The sequence below is a fragment of the Tupaia chinensis genome, unplaced genomic scaffold (assembly GCF_000334495.1).
Source record: "Tupaia chinensis unplaced genomic scaffold, TupChi_1.0 Scaffold145093_1, whole genome shotgun sequence".
In the NCBI taxonomy this organism is placed as follows: domain Eukaryota; kingdom Metazoa; phylum Chordata; class Mammalia; order Scandentia; family Tupaiidae; genus Tupaia; species Tupaia belangeri.
In genome coordinates this window covers 374,987-397,051 of record NW_006204954.1, presented here as the reverse complement: position 1 = coordinate 397,051, position 22,065 = coordinate 374,987, and the positions used below count along the sequence as shown (strand labels likewise).

The window sequence follows — 22,065 nt, the reverse complement described above, 5'->3', positions numbered from 1 at the left end:
CACTAACTCATTTAAAATATGGTTTCTGTCATACTGTATTTTTCTAATTTTAAGACAAGTATTGCTTTCAGATTAACATTTCTGAAATGATTTATTGTCACCTATGGCAAAAGAAATTTTTGATGTTTTTCTTCTTTTTGTGTGGAAAAACTCTGACTAATTCCATGGCAAAACATGCATAGTATAATAGAACGTATCTGAGAGGATTTTGCCTTAAATGGATCATGTTTGTTGTTCATTCCTCCAGTGATATAAACAAATTTTTACATTAATATTTTCTTCATTTAATCCTTTATGAGACAAATGACTGTATAATACAAGCATACTTCTAAAAGTTCATGGGAAAATGTAATTAAAGTATGAGTTTTTGTGGTACAAAAAGAATGATAAATTCATGCATTTTTTTGTAATAAGCATTTCCATGAACTTTTTGAAGAGCCCCTCATATTATATGTAAGTAAAAAGTAATTTTAAACACATGGAGTAAAGTGCAGGGAACTTCTCTACTATAGTCAGATAAGTAATTTGGGCAATATTTATCCCTAATTGATCCAATGGCAGGTCATGACGTGTTAGCTCTGGGAAGTACCTTTGAGATCATGCACCTCGATACTTATTTTTTCAGATTTCAAATGAGATTTCAAATATAGAAAATGACAGACTCAAGGAGAATTCATTTTAATCCATTATTCCTTTAGTCCTTTGAGGACTATGTTCTACTGTCAAGGATTAGAGTGTCTTTCAACTTCTAGGCTGATGTTTATTAGCACTACATTGTAGGACATCTATATACTACGATTCATGTTAAAGAAACTGCTATGACAGTGTATGGTTTTAGAAGTAGAACACAAGGGAAAAATATAGTCCAATTGGGAGTCTGTCTAATAATACCCTGTGTGTGTTCTTTTCAGTTTGTCTGGTGTATTTCCAACTTTTCAGCAAGTTTTCTGTCTGTAAAATGTGAAAAGGGCTATTGACCACTCTTTCTTACTTGATATTTGATCATTCTTACATCCCTATGTTACATATATATCTTTTTATCATTAGTTCTGTAGTTTCTTCCTCTTTGTCCTTTATTGGGAATGAACTGCACAATTGTATTTATGCAGGAATTGAGTGACTACATGATCCATCATAATTTCAAATCCATTTTGGGCAAAACAGTTTATCTTCTCTCTCTTAAAACTCCTGTTCCTCTTTCCATATGCCATATTTTGGTGAATGGGTTCAGAATATCTCCAGGTATCCAATTCATAAACCTAGGGAGTTCTTAGGAATTGTGTTAAATCTGCAGATCAATTTGAGTAAAATTGCCTTTTTAGAAATATTATCTTTTGATCCATGTACATGGTATATCTTTCCTTCTAATTAGGACTTTAATTTTTTCAACAATGTTTTATAGTTTTCAGTGTATAAGGTTTGTGTTTCTTTTGTTAAATTTATTTCTGGATCCAGCAGTTAGTGTGGTGGTTAAGGGCACAGGATTCCCACATGGACTGCTGCCTGACCTGGCAGCAGCTTGGTTTCTAGATATTTCTCTCTCTCTCTCTCTCTCTCTCTCTCTCTCTCTCTCTCTGCATCTCTTGTCAAATTAAAGTAAATAAATAAATAAAGTTAAATAATTCTTTAATTTATTCATAAGTTCTACATTGGTTTTATGCTCTTACAAATATTGTTTTCTTAGTTACATTTTGGCATAATTTATTGCCAGTATGTAGATATCTAAATGTTTTTTTTATATTTATTTCTTTTGAGACAAATAGGATCCTTCAGCAAAGCTTTTCATGCTAAGATTCCCCTCAGCCTTCAAATAATCCAGGATCACAGGCAGATCGAGGGGTATGCTGGTCATGTTCAAGTAGACCCAAGAACTAAGCCTAGGGCCTTCCCATATGGCTCCATTATTGCACAGCAATAGTCTGTCACCCCCACTACCACAACTGACATAATTTACATGCCATAAAATCTGCCCTTTTAAAGTGTGCAGTAGAGAGATTTCTGTGTGTGCACAAAGTTGTACATGCAGTACTAAAATAAAACTCTGTACCAATTAGGTCCCCACAGTGCACCACCCATTCCCCAGCCTCAGGCAACCACTAATCTACTTTCTGTCTCTGTGTTTTTGCCTACTCTGGACATTTTATAGAAATGGAATCATATAATACATAACCTTTTGTGTCTAAGTTTTTACTTGTCATAATTTTTTTCAAAGTTCATACATGTTGTAGCATGTATCCATTCTTTTTTACTTTTTGTGGTTGATAGTATTCTTTTGTATGGATATGTCACATTTTATTAATGCATTTTTCAACGGATAGACTATGGATTCCCCACAGGCACACACACGTGTCTGGCCATTCTGAATGATACTGCTATGAACATTATTATGTCCAACTGTTTGCATGGGCATATCTTTTCATATAGTTAGTTTTTGTAGATAGGTTTTATATCCTACAAGCTTGTGGAACTCATTTATTCTAATAGTTTTTCTGGGAATTCCCTGTGCTGACACCTATTTTTATAGATAAAGTTTTACTGGAGTCTGGCCACACTCATTAATTTATATGTTATCTGTAGCTGCTTTGATGCTGCAGTGACAGGGTTGAGGAGTTGTTTCAGAGACCTGTAGCCCACAAAGCTGAAAATATTTACTTTTTGACCCTATACAGAAAAAATCTGCCAACCTCTTTTTCAGAAATAAGAGAAACTTTTCGGGCAATCAAGACTGACTTGTCTCTTAATATTCCTAGAAAGAGCTATAAATATTATTTTATGGTGTGTATGGTAGAGTATATTCTTTTCTCTTTCACCTCTGGTTCTAGGACATCTATTCTTGTCCAAAATGAAGTGTCCACCACTAGGTGCATCACTCTGCCTTAAAACTCAGCTTGAATCTTATTAATATGTATAGGTATAATTTTCTCTGGAAGACACCAAGAAAATATGCCTCCTTTTAGAAGGTTCACCACCTTTTAACTTACTGGAATCTTTCTCTTTTATGGTTTCCTCAGAGACTTATGATTACTCATTCCCCTAAATAACAAACCAACTACATTTTTATTAGGAAAAATATTTGGGCTCTGTGCTAGAAACTACTACTCTTCAGCCTCATCTGTTTAACAAAATAAAACAAATAGAATTCTAAATGGGAAGTGTAGCCCGTGGGTTCATAAAGAGGAGACATTTTTTACTAAGTCATGTCTACTATAGATTTTTCTAGCATGCCCCCACCCCTAATCCAGTCAAGTCCTTTCAACATTTTTTCCTCATTTCTTGTGATATGTAGAGCAAGAGGAGTCAGGAATTTTCTTTTTTTCCTACTTTAGTTGATCTTTGTGCTCTGTAAGCCATTTTGTATTTTGGATAAATTTGTCTCTAAATGTGAGTCACTTCTGCTCCATTTAATCCTTATCATTGGCTCTCATGGTATTTGTTGTAGGTCACTCCTTCTAAGAGAAATTGCTGAGGACTTTTTTTTTTTAAGAATTATTTAATTTTATGTATTATTATTCTGTTTTTCAAAGATTTATTTTATTTCATTTTATTTATTCATTCATTCATTTTAATTTGACCAGAGAGAGAGAGAGAGAGAGAGTAAACTACCAGGTCCTGGACTTGAAACGTGGTCAGCCGTATGGGAGTGTCCAGCACCTTAACCACCATGCCACCTGCTGGTCTCCTATTATTAATTTTTTTTTCAATTTGACCAGAGAGAGAGAGAAAGAGAGAGAGGGGGAAAAGAGAAAGCAAGCTGCAGTTGGCCATGTGGGAGTCTAGCGCCTTAACCACCACGCCACCTGCTGGCTCTGCTGAAAGACTTAAAGCAAAAAGGATCATTTTCCTTGGTCTCCAATCTATTTGTGGTATTGTTGACATCTACCCACATGTCTGATTTTCCTTTTCTTTGCCATTTTGGACTTCTAGCATCCTAACAAAAAACAACCTGGGATCCAGAGCTAACCACAGACATTTGTCTTTCTCCCTTTTCTTTGACTTAGGAGGGAGCTGCAACTGGATACATTGAATCCATTCCACTTTAGTGGATCATTTCTTTTTTTTTTTTTTCTTTTTCTTCCTTTTTTTTTTTTTTTTTTTTTTTTCATAGGAGCTTTTTTTATTGAGCTCTCTAGAGAGACAGAAAACAAGAAATCACTCCCCCAGGGGTATGGCCACACCACAATCCCTTCTCCACTCTCCTCTCAGTACTTAGGGCACGTACGCACATGCGCTTGGTATGAGTTTTAAGCCACCAGGTCTGGGACTCAAACCATGGTTGACTACGTGGGAGTCTCGTGACACAATGTTTACACTATCCGCTGGTCCCTGGTGGATCATTTCTAATGACTGACTTAAACCATTTGAATGTTCAATTAAAAAAAAAAAAGTACTCATTAGATTATCTTACACATTGAAGAAACAACACGAAAGTTTAAGGATCAATGTTCCTCTGTGGAATTTAACAAACTTTTTTTCTTCAGTGTCTAGGGAAGGTTCATGGCTCAAACTCACTCTGCAGGATAATAAGTATGACTACTACTACAATGTCGACTCACAAGAGAGCTCCTGGGTCATACCTGAATCATGCTTGCCTAAAGAGTCATGGCTCATGGGAAACGAAATTGAGGTAGGAGGTTGGTGTTTGGTGTAAAACTATTCTATATGAAAATAAGTGTGATTACTTTTCTGTTTTTGAATCATGAAAGTGATGGGAGGGAATTTATTTGAAGGCTGGATGTGGAATAAAATCTTCACAAACTGCAGTGGAATCTGGCTGCATTGTTACTAATTTCTAGAATGTTTGCCATATTGGCATAGCAAAACCAAGGAAGAAGATGGGAGGAAGAAAGCATTCACAGTTTTGGGGAATGGTAGGGTATTTTAAGAAATCAATTTTCAGGTTTTCTCTTGACATGATTAAGGTCAGTTGGTGATAATTCCTTGGTCATTAGTATTCAAATGTCTTATTTCTTTCCCCCTTCTAAACCTACAACTTTCCATGATACCTGTCAACCAAAGTGTCTTTTTTCATACAACATGATAGTGAGAGCATCTTTGCTACAGGATCCCAGCCATCTCCAGGATGGCTTTAGGAGTAGAGGGCAGAGTTGGGTGAAGGAAGGAAGGAAGTTTTCAGAAAACTAAATGTGGGCTGCTTCTGAGGTGATCATCTTAGCATGTTTCCATTGTTCAATGTAATTTCTAGAGCTCCAGATGCACCCATGTCCAAATGTAAGTGCAAGCAACACAAATGAGTATATTTTATACATGCTTTTGATTAATTGATATAAAAATTATCCATGTGTTCATATATTGTACTAAGCAAGAATTAAGCATAATATAGTGAATCAGAATTGGTATTTAACCCCTAAATATGTATTTTTTAAACTAATCCTCTACGCATATTTAAGCTTTGGTCTACCTGATTTCACTTACTAAGAGTGATTTATCCAGCTTCCCATATTTTAAAAACAAAAGGCCTACATAAATAAATAGTACCTATATGAACTTATTGTTAGGTAATAAAGAAACAGTGTGTTAGTTGCAAGGACAGCATTGTAATTAGCCGTCAAAATATTTAGTAAGTTAAATCCAGAAAGAAGAAACCCATTTAGAAGACTCTATGTTAAAATATCTTGTTCAAATGCTTTTACTCACTGTATATGAAACTGGGTATCTACTGATCTCCCCCCCCAATGTGCCATGCCCATTTTAGTCCTATTCTTTCCCAAATATTCAGAAGTTTTTACATGTATAGGAACCCAGGGCTGAGTATTTCTCAAGAAAAGTAACCACAACGCTATAAGGAACTCAATCTGAGTTCTAGGTTATTTAACTTTACTTATATTTTAGTTCTACCTCTGATTGTAAAAGAATGAAAGGAGCAGTTTAACAATAGCTTGACCTCTCTGTGATCATGGCTTTATTAATTCTGAATATTTATTTTCTTACAACATGGAAATAAGGAACTAAGTACTTGGTAGAGATTTCCTAACACAAAAGGGGACTTAGTTATACACAGGTGGTGAGGTGAATGTTGCCAGAGGGCCCTCTTTGTGAGGTTCTTTATCTTGTGGGAGGTTAGTGAGAGGCCATGAAGAAATGGGAGGAAGTGAAATTAGAGGAATGTGAAATCAAATCAGCCTTGGAAACAAGATATCTGAAACAAGTTATGGCCACTGGTGTGCCCATAAGTACACTAAGACCGTGCAAGATCTAACTGCAAATAAGGTCTTCTAAAACTGCCAACATAGCCAAGTAGCTTTTGTTTGTAGAGTTTGGCTTTCCAAAACAGTGTCACCTCATTGTGATCCCTAAGTCATCCTCTAAGTGGAGGCAGAGCAAATATTATCATCTTTCATTTCTCTAGTTGAGGAAACAGGGGCACTGAGTGGGTAAAGCAACTTACAGTAATTATGCAACTTACATAGGTTTCGGGCCAGTGCTCCTTACTTCTAGTCTAGTATCTTTTCTACTCTTGTACTCTTGCTACTGTTTTGCAGCTCTTGCCTATGAGTGGTTATATCATGTGCCCATTGCTCTGGAATTGATAATGTGAGATGGTGGCTCAATAGATATATTCTAATACAGATACATAGGTCCTTTAAAAGTGAGTAATGCTTTCTAGGGGGAAATACTCTCGAATGAATGTCCACAATTGTTTTGGACTTACAACTGAAAGCTGGACCCAAAAGATGTGAAAATTATGTGGCCAGCAGGTAGTATAGTGGTTGGGGTGCTCGATTCCCACATGGCCTCCTGGATTTGAGTTCCAGACCCAGCAGCTTGAAACTTGCCGAGCACAAGTGCTTGTATGCCCAAAATCATGAGGGGGAATAGAGGAGAAGGGATTGCAGCATAGCCATCTCTCCTGTGGGGGTGATTTCTCACTTTCTCTGTCTCTCTCTCTGGGTCTCTGGCAAGTGCATGTGCCCTATAGCCAAAAAAATAAAAATAAAAATAAATTACTGCTGGATCCAGGCATAATAATATATTTAAAGAGAAAGTACAACCAATAATTGAGTTCCATTCTAGGAAAAATAAATAGAACATACAAATATAGTTTTTACAGAATCATTAAAATCAACAGCATCAGGGGCCAGCAGGTGGCATAGTGGTTGTGGCACTAGACTCCCACATGGGCAGCCACAGTTCAAATCCCAGGCCTGGCAACTTGGAGCTCATGCCAGGCACATTTGCATGCCCTAAATCCCAAAAGGAGAATGGAGGAGAAGGGATTATGGTGTGGCCATCCCCTGGGAGGTGATTTGTCACTTTCTCTCTCTCATGTGTCTCTGGCAAGCGCACACGCCCTATAGCAAAAATCTCTGTTAAAAAAAAGAGGAAAAAAAATCAACAACATCAAATATATCACAATACAGAAGTATTATGGACAGAATTACCAGTGCAGTGTCTACTGAAATTTAGAGGCTCAAGTCTGTCGCTGCTACCAAAACTTCTATGTAACAAGAAGACAATGAAGAATATAGTTTATTGACTAATTTTGGATATTCAAAGTTCTTAACAATTTTCAGGAAAATTACATTGTAGCAATGCATTATTAACACTAATTTTTTGAATAAATGAAATTATGGACAATGCAAAGAAATTATATGCCATAATTGAAAAACTTTTCTAAACTGTGAATAATCATAAGAGAATTAAAATTTGGAATCAAGGGGCTAGCTGGTGTTGTGGTAAAGGCACTGGACTTCCACATGGCCGACTACAGTTCAAGTCCTGGACCTGGAGGCTTGAAAATTACACCAGGTGTGTGCATGTGCATGCCCAAAGTCCCGAGGACAGTGGACAGATGAGAAGGGATTGCAGGGTGGCCATCCTCGTGGGGGTGATTTCTCACTTTCTCTGTCTCTGTCTCTCTCCAACAAGTACATGTACTATATGGCAAAAAACTAAAAAAAAGAAAAAAAGGAAAAGAAATTGGAATTGGAATTGCTCACAAGGTCTTCAGAGATTCCTAGGTATAACATTATATCATATTGAACATCAGTCTGATGAGATATTAAGCACTGCAGAGTAGAGGGTCCAGCACTGAAAATATATGTATTTCTTCTAAACCACCCGAAGTTACTGATTTTATTCAATGAATGCATATTGAGTGTCATCAAAAAGTTCATGGAAAATGATTATGATAAAGAACTCTGCATGGATGTCAGGATTTATTTGCTCCAAAATAAGCCCATATTTTAATCCCATTTTTCAACACACTTTTTGAAGTGCCCTTGCATATATCTTTTTCTTAAAGTTGTTTTGCATCTTTTATATGATTCTACTTTCAACTGTTTATCCAACCTTTGATTTTAGTTCCACTGGATAAATTATCAACTGTAGAAGTGAGTCCAGTCTGCTTGCCTCTCCCAACGAACATAAAAGTGACCCATTTCATAGCCCACATAAGTGTTCCTCCCTTCTTTTTGTTCATTCCTTTAATGTGCCCTGCCTGCCCTTGATAGACCTTCCCTTTCCTTTTCCACCTGCTCGAAAGTATTTGATTTTGGCCTAGACCATCATGTCAAGTTTTCTCCCCACTCATGGCAGAGGCGTGCCTAAACTGACTTGGGGACACAGAAGGAAAGGGAAACTTGAGGACTTCATGAGCATAGCAGTCCAAAGGAGAGAGGAGGCAATGCACGTTCTTGCAATAATCGTCTTTTTCCCTTTTACTTTCTGTGGAGCTCAGGCCTGATACCTGGTCCTTGTCGATATCATTCTTGCATCCCTGCCTCCAAATCCTAAGAGCATCCAACCACATTCTCATAATACCTCAGCACCAAACAGGATTCCAAAAGCATGCTGCTAGGATGAAGCTATGCCAATTAGTTAACCCCTTGGTTCTCGTTCAGTGTTTTTCTTTTCAGCCTAACGCAAAAGAGCCATCCATACCTTTTTTTAAAGGATTAAATATCCAGAAGCTATAGTTTGAGCTGCTTTCACATGATGTCTGAGGTGTAACCATAAGAAATATCTCTTGCCAGGACATTATTCAGAAAGTCACAGAAAATTACATTCGTGAGAAGATGTGGTCTGCCTCAGCCGATTTGCTCCTTCGCTTTCAAGCCACAAGCTCAGGACCTCTCCTTATGGAAGAGTTTGAAAATAGGAAATCATTTTTGTCTGAACAAGAAGAGAATGTGATCAAAATACAGGTATGTGAATCACCTGCTACTGGTTACAGCAAACTGTCACATCCCCTGAAAATGTTATGTTTGAGAATAGGACAGTCAACTGCCAACATCGCAAATAAGTCTGACTACAGATTTTTGCTTAATCATGGCCCTTAATCTACTTTATTAAGGCTCTTAGATGAGAAGTACCTTGATGATCAATGACATTTAATCCATGGTCTTGAGGAGAATATTCGGAAGCACTGTAGACTTGCATAGATCTGTCTGCCACGAACTAGTTGGAGTTAAGTGAACACCTCAGATCAGAGGTGAAATCCTGCTTCTCTAAAATCCTGGATCTCCACGTGTCACCTCCTACCTGACTTGGATGCTTTCTGACTTGGGTTTTTAGTGGTTAGTGAATGTTGAGAGACATCTGAATGTCTATGTTCTTCTGACCTGAAAGAATGGAAAGACTAAGAAATAAAATAGACTTAGCATGTCCCAGAGTGTTTAGAATGCCGTACTCTGGCATTCTAACATGCCTGCATGAGAAATCCCCATTCCCCCAATTTTTTTTTTTCACAAGTTGTTCTTAAACCTGCGTAACTTGTCTGAACTTCCTGGTTGGCAAGAACAGAACTTGTCAGATTTAGAAGTTTCTCTTCTGTATTCTCCTAGCAGTTTCTACCAACCACCACAGTGGCTTCCAAATGACCATAGGTTTGTCTTTTTTCATGAGTCCAAAGTGATGGTTATTTACCAGCAGAATTTGAGCAGTTGATAGGTTTTTACTTTTGCCAGTAACTATGAGATTTCCTAATTTGAAAGTTTTTCAGTTGAAGAACTTTTTTATGATCATTAGTGGACTGACCGTTTAGTTTTTGCACCCAACTGTGATAGTATCTAGAGCAGAAAATTAGTACAAACTTTTGTCTTTTTGTGTCTTGCATATGATATGCAAATGTTTAAATTTTCCCAGAGGTTAAGATGTAGGCAAGGCAGAAACGGTGAATGTTTTTATTTCTACTCTAAACCTAATATTCAAAGAATTTCTACTAGGCCAGCTAATGAGTTTTTTAGTTTATTCTTTAATCAGATGATAGGTAAAGACCTTAATACATGAAGCTCAGTCTCCAATTTTACACAAAATTCTAAGTGTCTGCTGACTTGACACCATCGGACCATCTCTGTGTGCTCCAGCGTCAGCGCATGGAGCAGTGTCACAATTGGAAGACATTCTGAAGTGCCTACCAGTATAGACTCCCCCAACATAGGAACCCAGAGCTTAAGTCATGAGAGGACTTCAGGGAAGACAGCAACAATGTTTGGAACCTTTTCCCTCTACTTCAGTAGAGGCAGAAGGTTAAAGAAAAAGCCATCCATCAATCTATGAAGTCACCCCACCATGCCTTCTTTTCACTCTTTGGAGGGTTTTCTGTGCAGGAGGCATGACATCTAAAGGTAAGCCTACTTTATAGATGTGGACTAGAAGCATACCATAAAACAAAACAAAGCTTTCAGAAATTTGTCACAAGTTCTCATACCAGGCAAGAAAATAAGATGATTGTTATGAATTTATTTTGTTTATAATTTTCTAAAGATCTGCTTCTAAGTGACTTTCTGGTTTGAAATTCTGTCTCCTTTTGCATCTTCGACAGTTCCTGTCAACTTTATATCCAGATTGTTTACATGAACTTCATATTAAAAGAGCCTGCAGTTTATGGGTACACACAGAAGTTCTGTTATTTGTTAGCACAGAAAAAAGTTTTTGTTAGCTCAGAAAAAAAAATAGGCTTGATGCAACTAAAACTTACAAAATGAAAAAGAAAAATGTAGTTTTGACAAATGACATATGAGGCATATATGTATTCTGTTTCTATATGCCAAAAAAAAATCTATAGTTAGCTGGGAGGGACTCCTGGAGTGACTAAAAGTTTTTTCAATAGATTTCTGTTTCCCCCACTATGAAAATGATGTATTTTTCCACCTCTGCCCCATGTTCAACATCTCACAGTGCTTGTAGGAGCTCTTCAGAATGAATCAATAAGGAGCGACCAAAGCCACCGCTTCAGAAGATTTTGCAGATAGCAGGCACATGGGGAAATGTTCATGTTGGCAGAACTCGTGCTCTGTCTGGGCCAGTGTATGACAGTGAAGCAGTTTTATGGTCAGTAGGAGCAGCATATGGTATCTTGTAGAGGAACTCTTTTGGGAGAACTACTAGGACGTCAGAGCTTCTCCATGAAAAATCCAGACCCTCTCTGTGATATGCTAAGAAAGGCTCTTGTTGCTTTAGCCATTGCTACTACCGACACTGCTCAGACTCTTACTCTTGCATAGGATCACAATTTGGATATTCCACATCAAGACCAACTGAAGCAAAATGAAGAAGAAAGTTTCATTTCCAGGAAAAAAAAAAAAAAAGAGGGCGATAGTCCCACACTGTCTGCCTTATAACATAAGTGTAGACATTCTAGAGAAGATGAAGACTAAATAGAAAATTTAACCCAGAATGAGACATCCAGTTTGAACCTTGAGTTTGAGGAGTGGGATGTAGCTGGCCTGCCTTAGTGGTTTTTTGAGATACTTGAGCAACAACTATACACCTAGAAGTCATTGCTCATCTGATTCACAGGCAAATCAGAAATAGGTGCTGTCATTGTCTCAGACACTACAGATGACGTGTGGGTTTTGAATGAGTCCATATCAGAGCAATTAGGTGTTAGAATAAGAGTTGAAGCTGTTAGTATTGAACAAATGTGCCTTCCCAGAATCAAGAAAGGAGGGAGAAGAAACTAAACAAAGGGGAAAGTGAGTGACAAAAAATGATTGAACTTTTCTTGTTCTAAGAAAAGATGATGACCTTGAGTGATCCTTAAGTGATGCTACTGATGTAGAAATACATCTGGGGATGAGTGAAAGTATACTTGCAAGTATGATTTTTGTTTTCTGTTGCAAGAAGATTTTTTTCTTTTTTTTTTTAATGTTTTCCAGTGTTTTTGCTCCAGGGCATATGTACTTACCATAGAAAGAAAGAGGAGGAAAAATGAGAAATTACCCACTTCTCCCAAAAGGGATGGATATGCTGCAATCCCTTCTCTTCCATTCTCTTCTCAGGATTTTGGGCATGCACACACATATTCTTGGTGTTATTTTATAACTGCCGGTTCTAGAACTTGAACCATGCAGTAGGCCATGTGAGATCCAGCACCGTAACTACCATACCACCTATTGACTCTGAATGAAAGAAATTTAACTTTTCAAGCAAGAAGTACTGTTTCTGTTGTGGGATTCTGAGGGAGGATTTGTATTCAGATTGTCCTAAATTCACCCATTTTCTTTCCACATCTGATATTACTACCATACCAGAAAAGAAGGAATGTAAAGGAATCAGTGTCCCCAATTGCTGAAAAAAAACATTTCAGCTCTGGCAGTTAGACCTAAACATGTATATAAAAAGGAAGAAAACTTCAAACTTTTCAATTCCTGGAACTCAGTGGAATTCTTAGATTTGACTCACAGTTCTGAAAGCCAAGAGACTATCACAAGCATAGGAGAACAGTCAGATAACCTTTCTGAACAGAGACAGAAGACATGGAGGATTGCCAGAATTCCTTGAACCACATAGCTTATGTAAGGAAAGATGGTGAGACAGAAACACTCTTTATTGAGAGGACAGGCCATCTTGCCACTTGTTTTCACTGTGCCAGGAGTTTGAAGGCTGGAACTTCACACCATTTTTGCAAGAAAGAGATTCAGTTTATTATTAAAGTTTTTATAGCATAACTGAAGCAATGAATTGTAGAGAAATATCAAGAGAACCAAGTCATTCTACTCAATGTGACGCATTGTATTCATTCCTCTATTTATGTAAACATCTGCATCCTGGTAAATTTTTGCTTCCAAACTTAAGATATTTGATAATGATTTCTGTAGAACAATATGATCAATCCAGAGACTCTGTTAACATGAACAGGCACATATGTCACTTCACTGGCCATCCAAAATGAGGATCTGGGAGGAGAAAACTGCCAGTGCAAAACATAAAAATGCATTCATTCTCTTATCAAGTTAATTTTTCTTTAATTTTATCCCTTTCTCTTAAGGAGTGTCCTTAGGCATTGAAGTCCATGGCAATTACTAGGAAAAAATTAATGATAACTATGGGAAAAAAATTAATCTGATTAGTGAAATTATGATGTGGACCACTGTGTTGCAGTCAGGCTGCATGGTTTAGAGAAACCAAAATTAAAATTAAGCTTAACTTAATTTAACTTTTCAAGCAAGAGGTAATTTTTAATTTTAAGTAAAAGTTAAAAATATATTTCTTTTACATATTTCTAGTAGAATAGTTATCAAACATTTTTGTTAATGTACCCTAAAAGAATTTGGAAAAAGTTGATATAATTTCCTGTATACTTTAAAAAAAGAGATATAATTAGCATATAAAGTGTTTTCTTCTCCCTGCTCCCCCAAAAAGTTTTTATACCCAGCCAAATTGCTTTTATTTAGAAAAGTATCGATAAAATATACATAAATGTAGAAGAGTTCCAGAGAAATCTATATAGACAGTGAGATGAATCACAATAACAAAACCTCAAAGTCAGTAGTGCTAGTAAGCATTGAAAAGAATAATGAGAATGGACATTTTACAAATGCAAGAGTGGCTTGATATTATATAATCTGTTACTATGACATATTCAGAACAGTTGTGAATCTGAATTAATGGAAATTAAAAGTGTTTCTGAAGTTTAGATATTTCTGAAAGAGGAGATAAAGAATTTGAACTAATCCAAATATCTTATTTTGTATTTCAATATGGATCAAGGTATGGAATATATAATATACATTTGCAAATTGTACATTTATGCTTTAAAACTATATACTCACCAAAATAAATGAAACACTGAGAGCCATCATAAGTTTATTTCTGGTCTGATTGCAATGGAACCCTACTGACCCATAATTAGAATCCACTTTCTTAGTCTCTATCATGCTTGGGCCATTTTTGTGAATGGTGGCATCAAAGAGCAGCTTAAAAAATCACTTCAGAAATGCCCCATTATGGGACCAGCAGTTAGTATAATGGCTATGTCGCTGAACTCCCATGTAACCAACCCGGACCCGGTAGCTTAAACTCACACCTTGCGCGTGTGTGTGTGTGTGCCCAAGATCCCAAGAAGATAATGGAGGAGAAGAGATTGCAGTGTGGCCGTCCCCCCACGGGGCCGATTTCTCGCTTTCTGTCTCTGTCTTTCTCTGTCTTTCTGGCGAGCGCACACGCCCTATAGCAAAAACCTCTCCAAAAAAAAAGAAAAGAAAAGAAAAAGAAATGCCACATTATAACACATCCCCTGTTAGCATTTTCTGAATGAATAATCAATTAAAAATTCTTTAACTTCGGTTGTTTTTATTTTGATTGCTCAAAGTATGGACCACATGCCAGCACTGTCATCACTTGAAAACCTTTTAGATGTGCAAAATCTCTAGACTACTAAATCCTAGTCTGCATTCTAGTAAATCCTTGAATGATTTGGGGTTCACGTTATAGTTTGAGAAGCACTGTTAGGACACTCTAGTTTTAAAGACCCCCCCCCCCCGATAATGTATCTTTCTATACAGTTCTTTATCACTTAGGAGCTTAAAGGCACATTCCTAATTCTTTTTTTTTTTTATTCTGAAAGCATTGAAGCTTTCAATTTTTCCTTAATTATATTGGCATCTTTACGATAATGAACTTTCTAGGATGTTTGGATAGTAATATCTCTCTCCACTTATTAATCTGTCTTACAGTGTAATACTGTAATTTTATTCCTCTGTGTTTTTTAAGTTTACTCCTAAATATCTCATTTCTTTCTGTTGTGAATAACATCTTTATTATGTTGTTTCTTATTTTTTGGCATAGAAAACTTACTAATTTTATATTCATTTATAATCAGTTACTTAGATGAAAATTTACTGATTTTGTATTCATTTATAACTAATTACTTAGATAATTTTTCGGTTGACCCTCTGGAGTCAGAACTGCTTTTTATACTGCTGATTTATTTTTTAAGTCTTGCACTCTACCCAGGAATAAATCCATGTGACCTTAAGAGTAAAGAAAACTGTAAAACTTTGGAGACTTGAAAATGACTTGACCTAACATTAAGCCATTCATAGACAACCTATTTCCAGTTTGGGGTTTTGTGTTTAGCTGGAGCATCTCTCTAACTGTGATCTATTTAGAACCAGCCCTTAATACAAGGATACATAAAGAAAATTGAATATATATATATATATAGGGGCTTTACTTGCACTCTTGAAGAGATAGAGTGCATGTACTTTTCCATATTTCTGCACCTAGGTACAACTAAAAGCCCCAAATTTTATATATAAGCAAATCTAACACTTTGAAAGACTTGCACTAAAAAAGGCAGACAGGCTAGGGAAACTTGAGACCCAATGAAATGCTCACATTAAATGTAGGGGGGGAAAAAAAAAGCTACAATCCATGCTCATTCTCTTAGCCAAAGGACCAAGAAAGGACAGTCTATCTAGACGGAATATTTTTAGACAATAACCATTCTACTCTAACCAAACACCAAAAACAAAACAAAAATTTTGATCCCATTCCACCCATGGCAGCAAAGGCTGAGTAGGGAGACTTCCACCTTCCCAGATTGTAACAAGCTACTCAAATGCTTAAAGAACCTGGACCTTATGCCCACTGAGTAGCAACATAGCAGCCATTTCTCTCCCTGCTAGGATAGTGTCAAAGGAGGCATAGTGGAGAGGTAGAAATTTTACACCACCCAGTTGGTAAAGCTCTTTTTGTTCAGATGGTGGGATGTGGATGAATACACATGTAGTGTGCATATTTGAAAGGGTACAGCATGAAAAATGAATAGTTAACTTTGGAGAGTAGCTAGGTAGAAGTAGGGATGGGTATATAGGTACACTTCATTCCTTTTTCATTTATTCACTGTATAGTCTAATAGATCTGGGTGTTGAGGTACATACATCGTTTTTGCACAAAAAAATATGTTTTATTATTTTGTTTTTCTTTTTTGTTAACATGGCATCATAATATGTGGAAACTTCAAAAAGTTCATGGAAAACGGAATTAATGTGTAACTTTATTTTGGTACAAAAACAGTGAAATTCATGTTTTTTTTTATAATATATACTTTCTGTGGACTTTTTGAAGGACTCTCATGTAAAAAGCTGCAACTTTCTTTTCATTTTAGCATTATATCTTGGAGATCTTCCTAGTCCTGAAGATATGGAACCATGTCCATAGTTGGTATATGTGTCTACCTCATTCTTCTTAACTGCTGTGTAACATACGTCCCTCAATATGAGTGCAATACAGTATATCTAGCTGCTCTTCTATTTCAGAACATCCTGCTACATGCACGTTCTTGACATTACAAACGATGCTGCAACAAAAATCCATATAGGTGATTTTTCTGCACATGTGTTTGTACCTCTCTGGGCTAGATATATTGAAAATTAGAATACTACATGAAAAGTTAAATCATTTCCAATTTGGTGTTGCTAACTTCCCTCCAAAAAGGCTAATACTTTTTCTGTAATTTCTGATTGCTATCCAGTGTTCTCTTAAGCTTAGAACTATCCCAGAAATAGTCCCTCATTTTTGTGCAATTTTGTTATGTGGCTCCCTTTTTCAATCCAATTTCAGTTTCTTTCTGTTTTTCTGGGAACCCTGATAATTGTCATCTATATGTTTTTTTCATTTTCTGGCACTACTGTGGATCTTTTTAAAAGTATATTTGTAAGATGTTATCTTTTGGGGAGACAAAATAAAGGATAAATTGAACTTAATGTTCTATATTACAGTGTCTATTAGTCAGCCATCCCTGTAAAATTAAAAGTCTTTTAAAGCACATTTGTCATTTCTAGTGATTTGGATCAAGAGGGAAATTCTGGAACATATAGTCAGTTAATCATTTTGATTCTATCCACTACCAAAAAAGTATATTACTTTTGAAATCATAAAATTCCATGTACCTTTCTTTTTAAGGTTTTTGCCATAGGGTGCATGCACTCACTAGAGAGAGACAGAAAGAGAGGGAAAGTGAGAAATCACTCCCCAGGAGGAATGGCCACATCACAATCCCTTCTCCTCTATTCTCCTCCTGGGACTTTGGACACACACACATGCACCTGGTATGATTTTCAAGCCACCAGGTCCAGAACTGAACCTCTGGTATGATTTTCAAGCCACCAGGTCCAGAGCTGAACCTCAGCTGGTTGTGTGGGAGTCTAGCACCTTAACCATTATCCCTCCATGCACTTTTTTTTTTAATGAAGCAGATTGATATATTTAGAAATGAAAAGAAATGTACGAAAATCATTTGATTTTTGTATTTTCCCTTTTTTTTTTTTGTAGAGGTTTTCACTATAGAGCTTGTGTGCTCGCCAGAAAGAAAGAAAGAGACAGACAGAAAATGAGAAATCATCCCCTGAGGGGGATGGCCATGCTGTAATCCCTTCTCCTCCATTCTCCTCTCCTCTTGGCCACGCACGCACACGCACCTGGTGTGAGTTTAAGCCACCAGGTCTGGAACTCGAACCACATGGGAGTCCAACAACATAGCCATTACTCCAACTGCTGGTCCCTGTATTTTTCTTTTTAATGAGAAGCTTAATGTTTTATTTCTAACAAGATCAGAGACTTGGGGTGACAACAGTTATGGATTTAATCCTTCTAGAGATACTAGTTTATATCCATTTTTGGAAATATTTCCTGTAAAAATTGTTTCCAATGGTAGTAACCAAGTAAAGTATTTTTTAAGGGCCAGAGGGCACATACTCTGGCCAGAGAGAGACAGAAAGTATCTCTCACTGATGTGTGGTTATGTCACAATCCTATTATCTTTCATTTTTTTAAGGATTTTTGGCAAACATGCACCTGGCATGTTTCTCTTGTGTTCTATTTTTCCTTCCTTCCTTCCTTCCTTTCTTTTTTTCTTTCTTTCTCTTTTTAAAAGTATTTGTCAGAGGGCATGTACACTCATCAGAGAGGATAGAGAGAGAAAAAAAAAGAAAAGCACCCCCCGATAAGGTGTGATCATGCCATAATCCTTTGTCCTCCATTTCTCTATCTTATCAGGATTTGAAGCCTGCATGCACACATGCAAAGTGTGTTTTCCAATCCAGCAGATCCAGGATTTGAACCACATAGTTGCCATGGGAGAGCCAACTCCCTTAACCACTAGCCCATAGAGCCCAGTCCCTGGCATATTTTTTGAGCCACCAGAGCCAGGATTCAAACTGTGGTCAGCCTCGTGGGAATCTATCTCCTTATGTATAGGCCTTCATTACTACACTATGGGGCCAGCTCAAAGCTATGTTTGATGAATCATTGTTAAGTTTTATGTGGGAGAATATCAATTAATAAATGGTCTGTTATAACACTCATATTTTGAGAGATCCAACGGATTCAGAGTCACTAGTTTATAGAGAGTCTTCCTTTCCAGTGTAGACCACAGTAAGACCATTTTTTGGAGTAAAAATACTTAATATTATTTTCAAGAGTTTTGTGTTGTTACCAAATAACACTGGCACTCAGTTCATACTGTTTATGTGTTTTGGGGGAATTCCATTTTATTATTCCTTCTTGTCACCCAGAGCACACAGTAAGATTAAGCTTTCAAGTGAGAAACTGGACTCCAACCATGTAACTTATCACCCTCCCTCGGCCTCCCTGTGCTTGGGACAGGTCTCAGCGGTGAAGTGCTGTACCATACCTCAACGAAATGTCTGCCCCCAGAGGCAGTGTCCAGATGAGGTTTGGGCAGGAGGTTTCCCTGCCCGTGTCCCAACTCAGGACCTGCTGTGATGGACTCTCTTCTTGTGCTTTCTAAATCAGCTATGGGAAACTGTTGCTCCTAAGTAATTCTGCACGAACTCTTTCCTGTAGGCTTTTTGGAAGGGACAGAAGCAGCAGAAGGAATACATGCGCAGGCGGCAGATGTTCGTGGACAACGTCAGCTCTATCATGAAGGTGATTAGCCTTTCCTACTATATCGGGTGCTTGGCTTAGACATCCCCCCTCATTTCCTTTTGAAGACAGTGCCATAGAGAAAGGCTCTGGGTGAGCCCTGAGGTCAGTCCTGGGTTTGAATCAACTCTGTTACTCATGGCGCTGATGATGTTCAAGCAAGTCAATGAAATAGGTCCTTTAAGTAGTTAAGAGAATCAAATATGAACATGTTTTAAAAACAGTAAATACCCTTTTCCTTTTCTGGAGAGGGGCGGCTCAGCTTTATTTTATAGTCCTCTGATCACATTTGGTTATAACAGTTATTGGATCATTGGAAAAGTCATATGACATAATTTCTTTGTTTTTCTGTGCAAAAGTGTGTCATGACGTTTCCAATCTACCCAATACAGTGTCCAAGCATGACAGCACAAAACCTTAGTTGTGGCAAATACAAACCACTGACAAGAGGCAAGAGAAGTAATTTGGGGCCTGTATTTAGGTGCTGACCTAGTCTAACCCAGCTTCCCACCCAGGAAGCTCTGCATCTAGAGGCAGAAGAGGCACTGCGGGGCCCGCTGTCATGGAGTTGAAAGCCCAAGGACTGCTAAACAAACTTGTTGACAACTGGGGAATCTGGGTGAACACTGGAATAGTGAGGCTGGGGAAAAATTGGAGTCATATGGCATTAGTTTAAAAAGATCTTTTAAATTAGGAAGTCAGAGATTGACATGGTCTAGACCTATCGTGCTGTCCAATAATGTCCTGTGCTCATCATGGAATAGGTCTTCATCTCTCAGAAAACCATCGGTAGTAGTTGGTCCTTCGAGATCATGTTAGATGTTTTCCTGTAGAAACCTAAGGGATATTGGATGCACTTAAAGGATGATGGAAGAAACTCTGGACTTATTTAATTCAATTCCCTGAATCACTACAACTCTCAGAAAAAATGCTTTAATTATTGATATTAAAGCAAATTTTCCAGAGCTACTTTACCCTTCCTCACTTCTCTCTGATTAAGACAGTGAGACTGAGGTAACATGTAAAGTTCTAAACCTCAAAGCAATAAAAGTGGAAGATGAAAAGGAGTAGGCTTTAGATATTTGTTATTTTGTGGGCTGCTATAGTTAATTTTTTTAATCAAATAAAATTTCATTATTTTTAGAAGAACTGCATAAGATGATATTAAAGGCCATTTGGTAATTGCCTTGATTTCTCCATTTAACTTATTTTTAGATTCAGTCCTGGTTCCGAATGCGAACAGCAAGAAAGAGCTACCTTTCACGACTCCAATATTTCAAGGATCATGTAAGAGAAATAACATGCAGGTTTTTATCCAGGCTGAAAATGGATTAATGCATGTTGAACGTTAGTGTTGAATGGTTTTATTATCTGATGGAAATGAATACTTGGGGAAAAAAAATAGATCTTAGAACTCAGTGGGATGATAATTGAGGACTTGCTTTTTATTCCAAAATCTTATTAATAGTGAAGCTTTGTCAGTCAGGAATGGAGAGAAAGTGAGTAAGAAGAAGACTACGTGGGCTAGTAATACCTAGAAAAAAGATCTTAGAGAAATCTTTTCCAGTTATTCATGTGCAGTTTTCTTGTAACACTAATTCATTTAAACGGGAGCCCACAGGAGACTTTTCTCCCCCCAGAATCGTTGAAGGATGGGTATGTATGCATAGATTGGATCATCTAAGTTCTGTGCTAAAATTCTTTTCTGTTTTTATAATTCTTTATTTAAAAAGTCTGACAGTTTTTTATACTTTTTTAAAGAAGTATTTATTTCATTTGTTGTTGTTATTACTATTAGTTTGACCAGAGAGAGACAGAAAGAAAGGGAAAGGGAGAATACAAGCCACCAGACCTGGGACTCAAACTGTGGTTGGCCATATGGGAGTCCAGCACCTTAACTACTGCACCACCTGCCAGCCCCTTACTTATACTTTTGCTAACTTACCTGACCCCTTCTCCAAAGAAAGTACAAAAAATTGAATGCACAGCATCTAAATAGAGTCAGTTCTTAATAGTGTGGGTTCTTACATGTTCTAAACTCTAAAACAGTGGAGTAGAGGGAGCTCTAGGAGGTCATGACTTGTCTAAATTTTTTGCAGAATAATGAAATTGTGAAAATACAGTCACTACTGAGAGCAAACAAAGCTCGAGATGACTACAAAACATTGGGTAAGTGGGAGCATTCCAAAAGAAAGCTCCGGAGGGCTGGGCTGAGCTGAGACCAGTGGGAGGGGGAGCAGGTGTGCTGGAGGTGACCGCCCGGCCTGCCTGTAGGAGCCTGGGCATCTTTGAGGTAGGTGTGACCAGAGAAGGGGCAGGCCCACCTGGGGGAGGGCACTTGGGGACATGTGCACCTGAGGGCTGGAGTCGGGCTCTGGGCCTCAGCTCCTCTGTGGTTCTCGAGAAAGCTGGCCAGGATGAGTACTTTTCACCTTCATGGCTTCAGAGGCTGCTCTAGGAGCAGAGAACACTCACTTCTGTGATCTCTCAGGCCCTGGGTTCTGAACTGGCACACAAAGAAGCAGTGGTGACAGGGCAGGAAATGACCTTTCTGCTGTAAGTGGAAGGGAGAGAAGTGAATACAATTCCTTAGTCAAGCAGGATGGAGCCAGCACATTTTATCTTTATGTTAATTTGAGTTGTAGTCAAGAATCTAATCCGAGAGAGTTAACCACAACATAAGCTTCCATGGAATTGTTTCATTTACCCGCTGACATGATTTTCCCCCCTCATTTTAAAAATAAAATGTATTCACTCTCAAAAAAAAAAAAAAGTTAAAAGAAAGGGGGGGGCAGCAGTTAGCATAATGGCTATGTCACTGGACTCCCACGTAGTCGACTGCGGTTCGCGTCCCGGACCCGGTGGCTTAAAACTCATGCCGGGCGTGTGTGCGTGCGTGCCCAAGATCCCGAGAGGAGAATGGAGGAGAAG

The 22,065-nt window shown here is 37.7% G+C and overlaps 1 protein-coding gene and 1 pseudogene across 2 annotated transcripts in view; both read left to right on the top strand.

Moving 5' to 3' along the window:
- Positions 1–22,065, top strand: part of IQGAP2 (IQ motif containing GTPase activating protein 2) — a gene marked incomplete at its 3' end in the record, with an annotated part of 303,633 nt that overhangs the window by 223,773 nt on the left and 57,795 nt on the right. Inside the window, 5 exon segments of one of the 2 annotated variants that reach the window (XM_014583916.1) lie at positions 4,479–4,624; positions 8,994–9,164; positions 19,054–19,137; positions 20,350–20,421; positions 21,234–21,303. In XM_014583916.1, coding sequence (XP_014439402.1) covers positions 4,479–4,624; positions 8,994–9,164; positions 19,054–19,137; positions 20,350–20,421; positions 21,234–21,303 — 543 coding nt within the window. 2 annotated transcript variants of the gene reach the window in all.
- Positions 10,951–11,831, top strand: LOC106733118 (protein Mdm4 pseudogene; annotated as a pseudogene).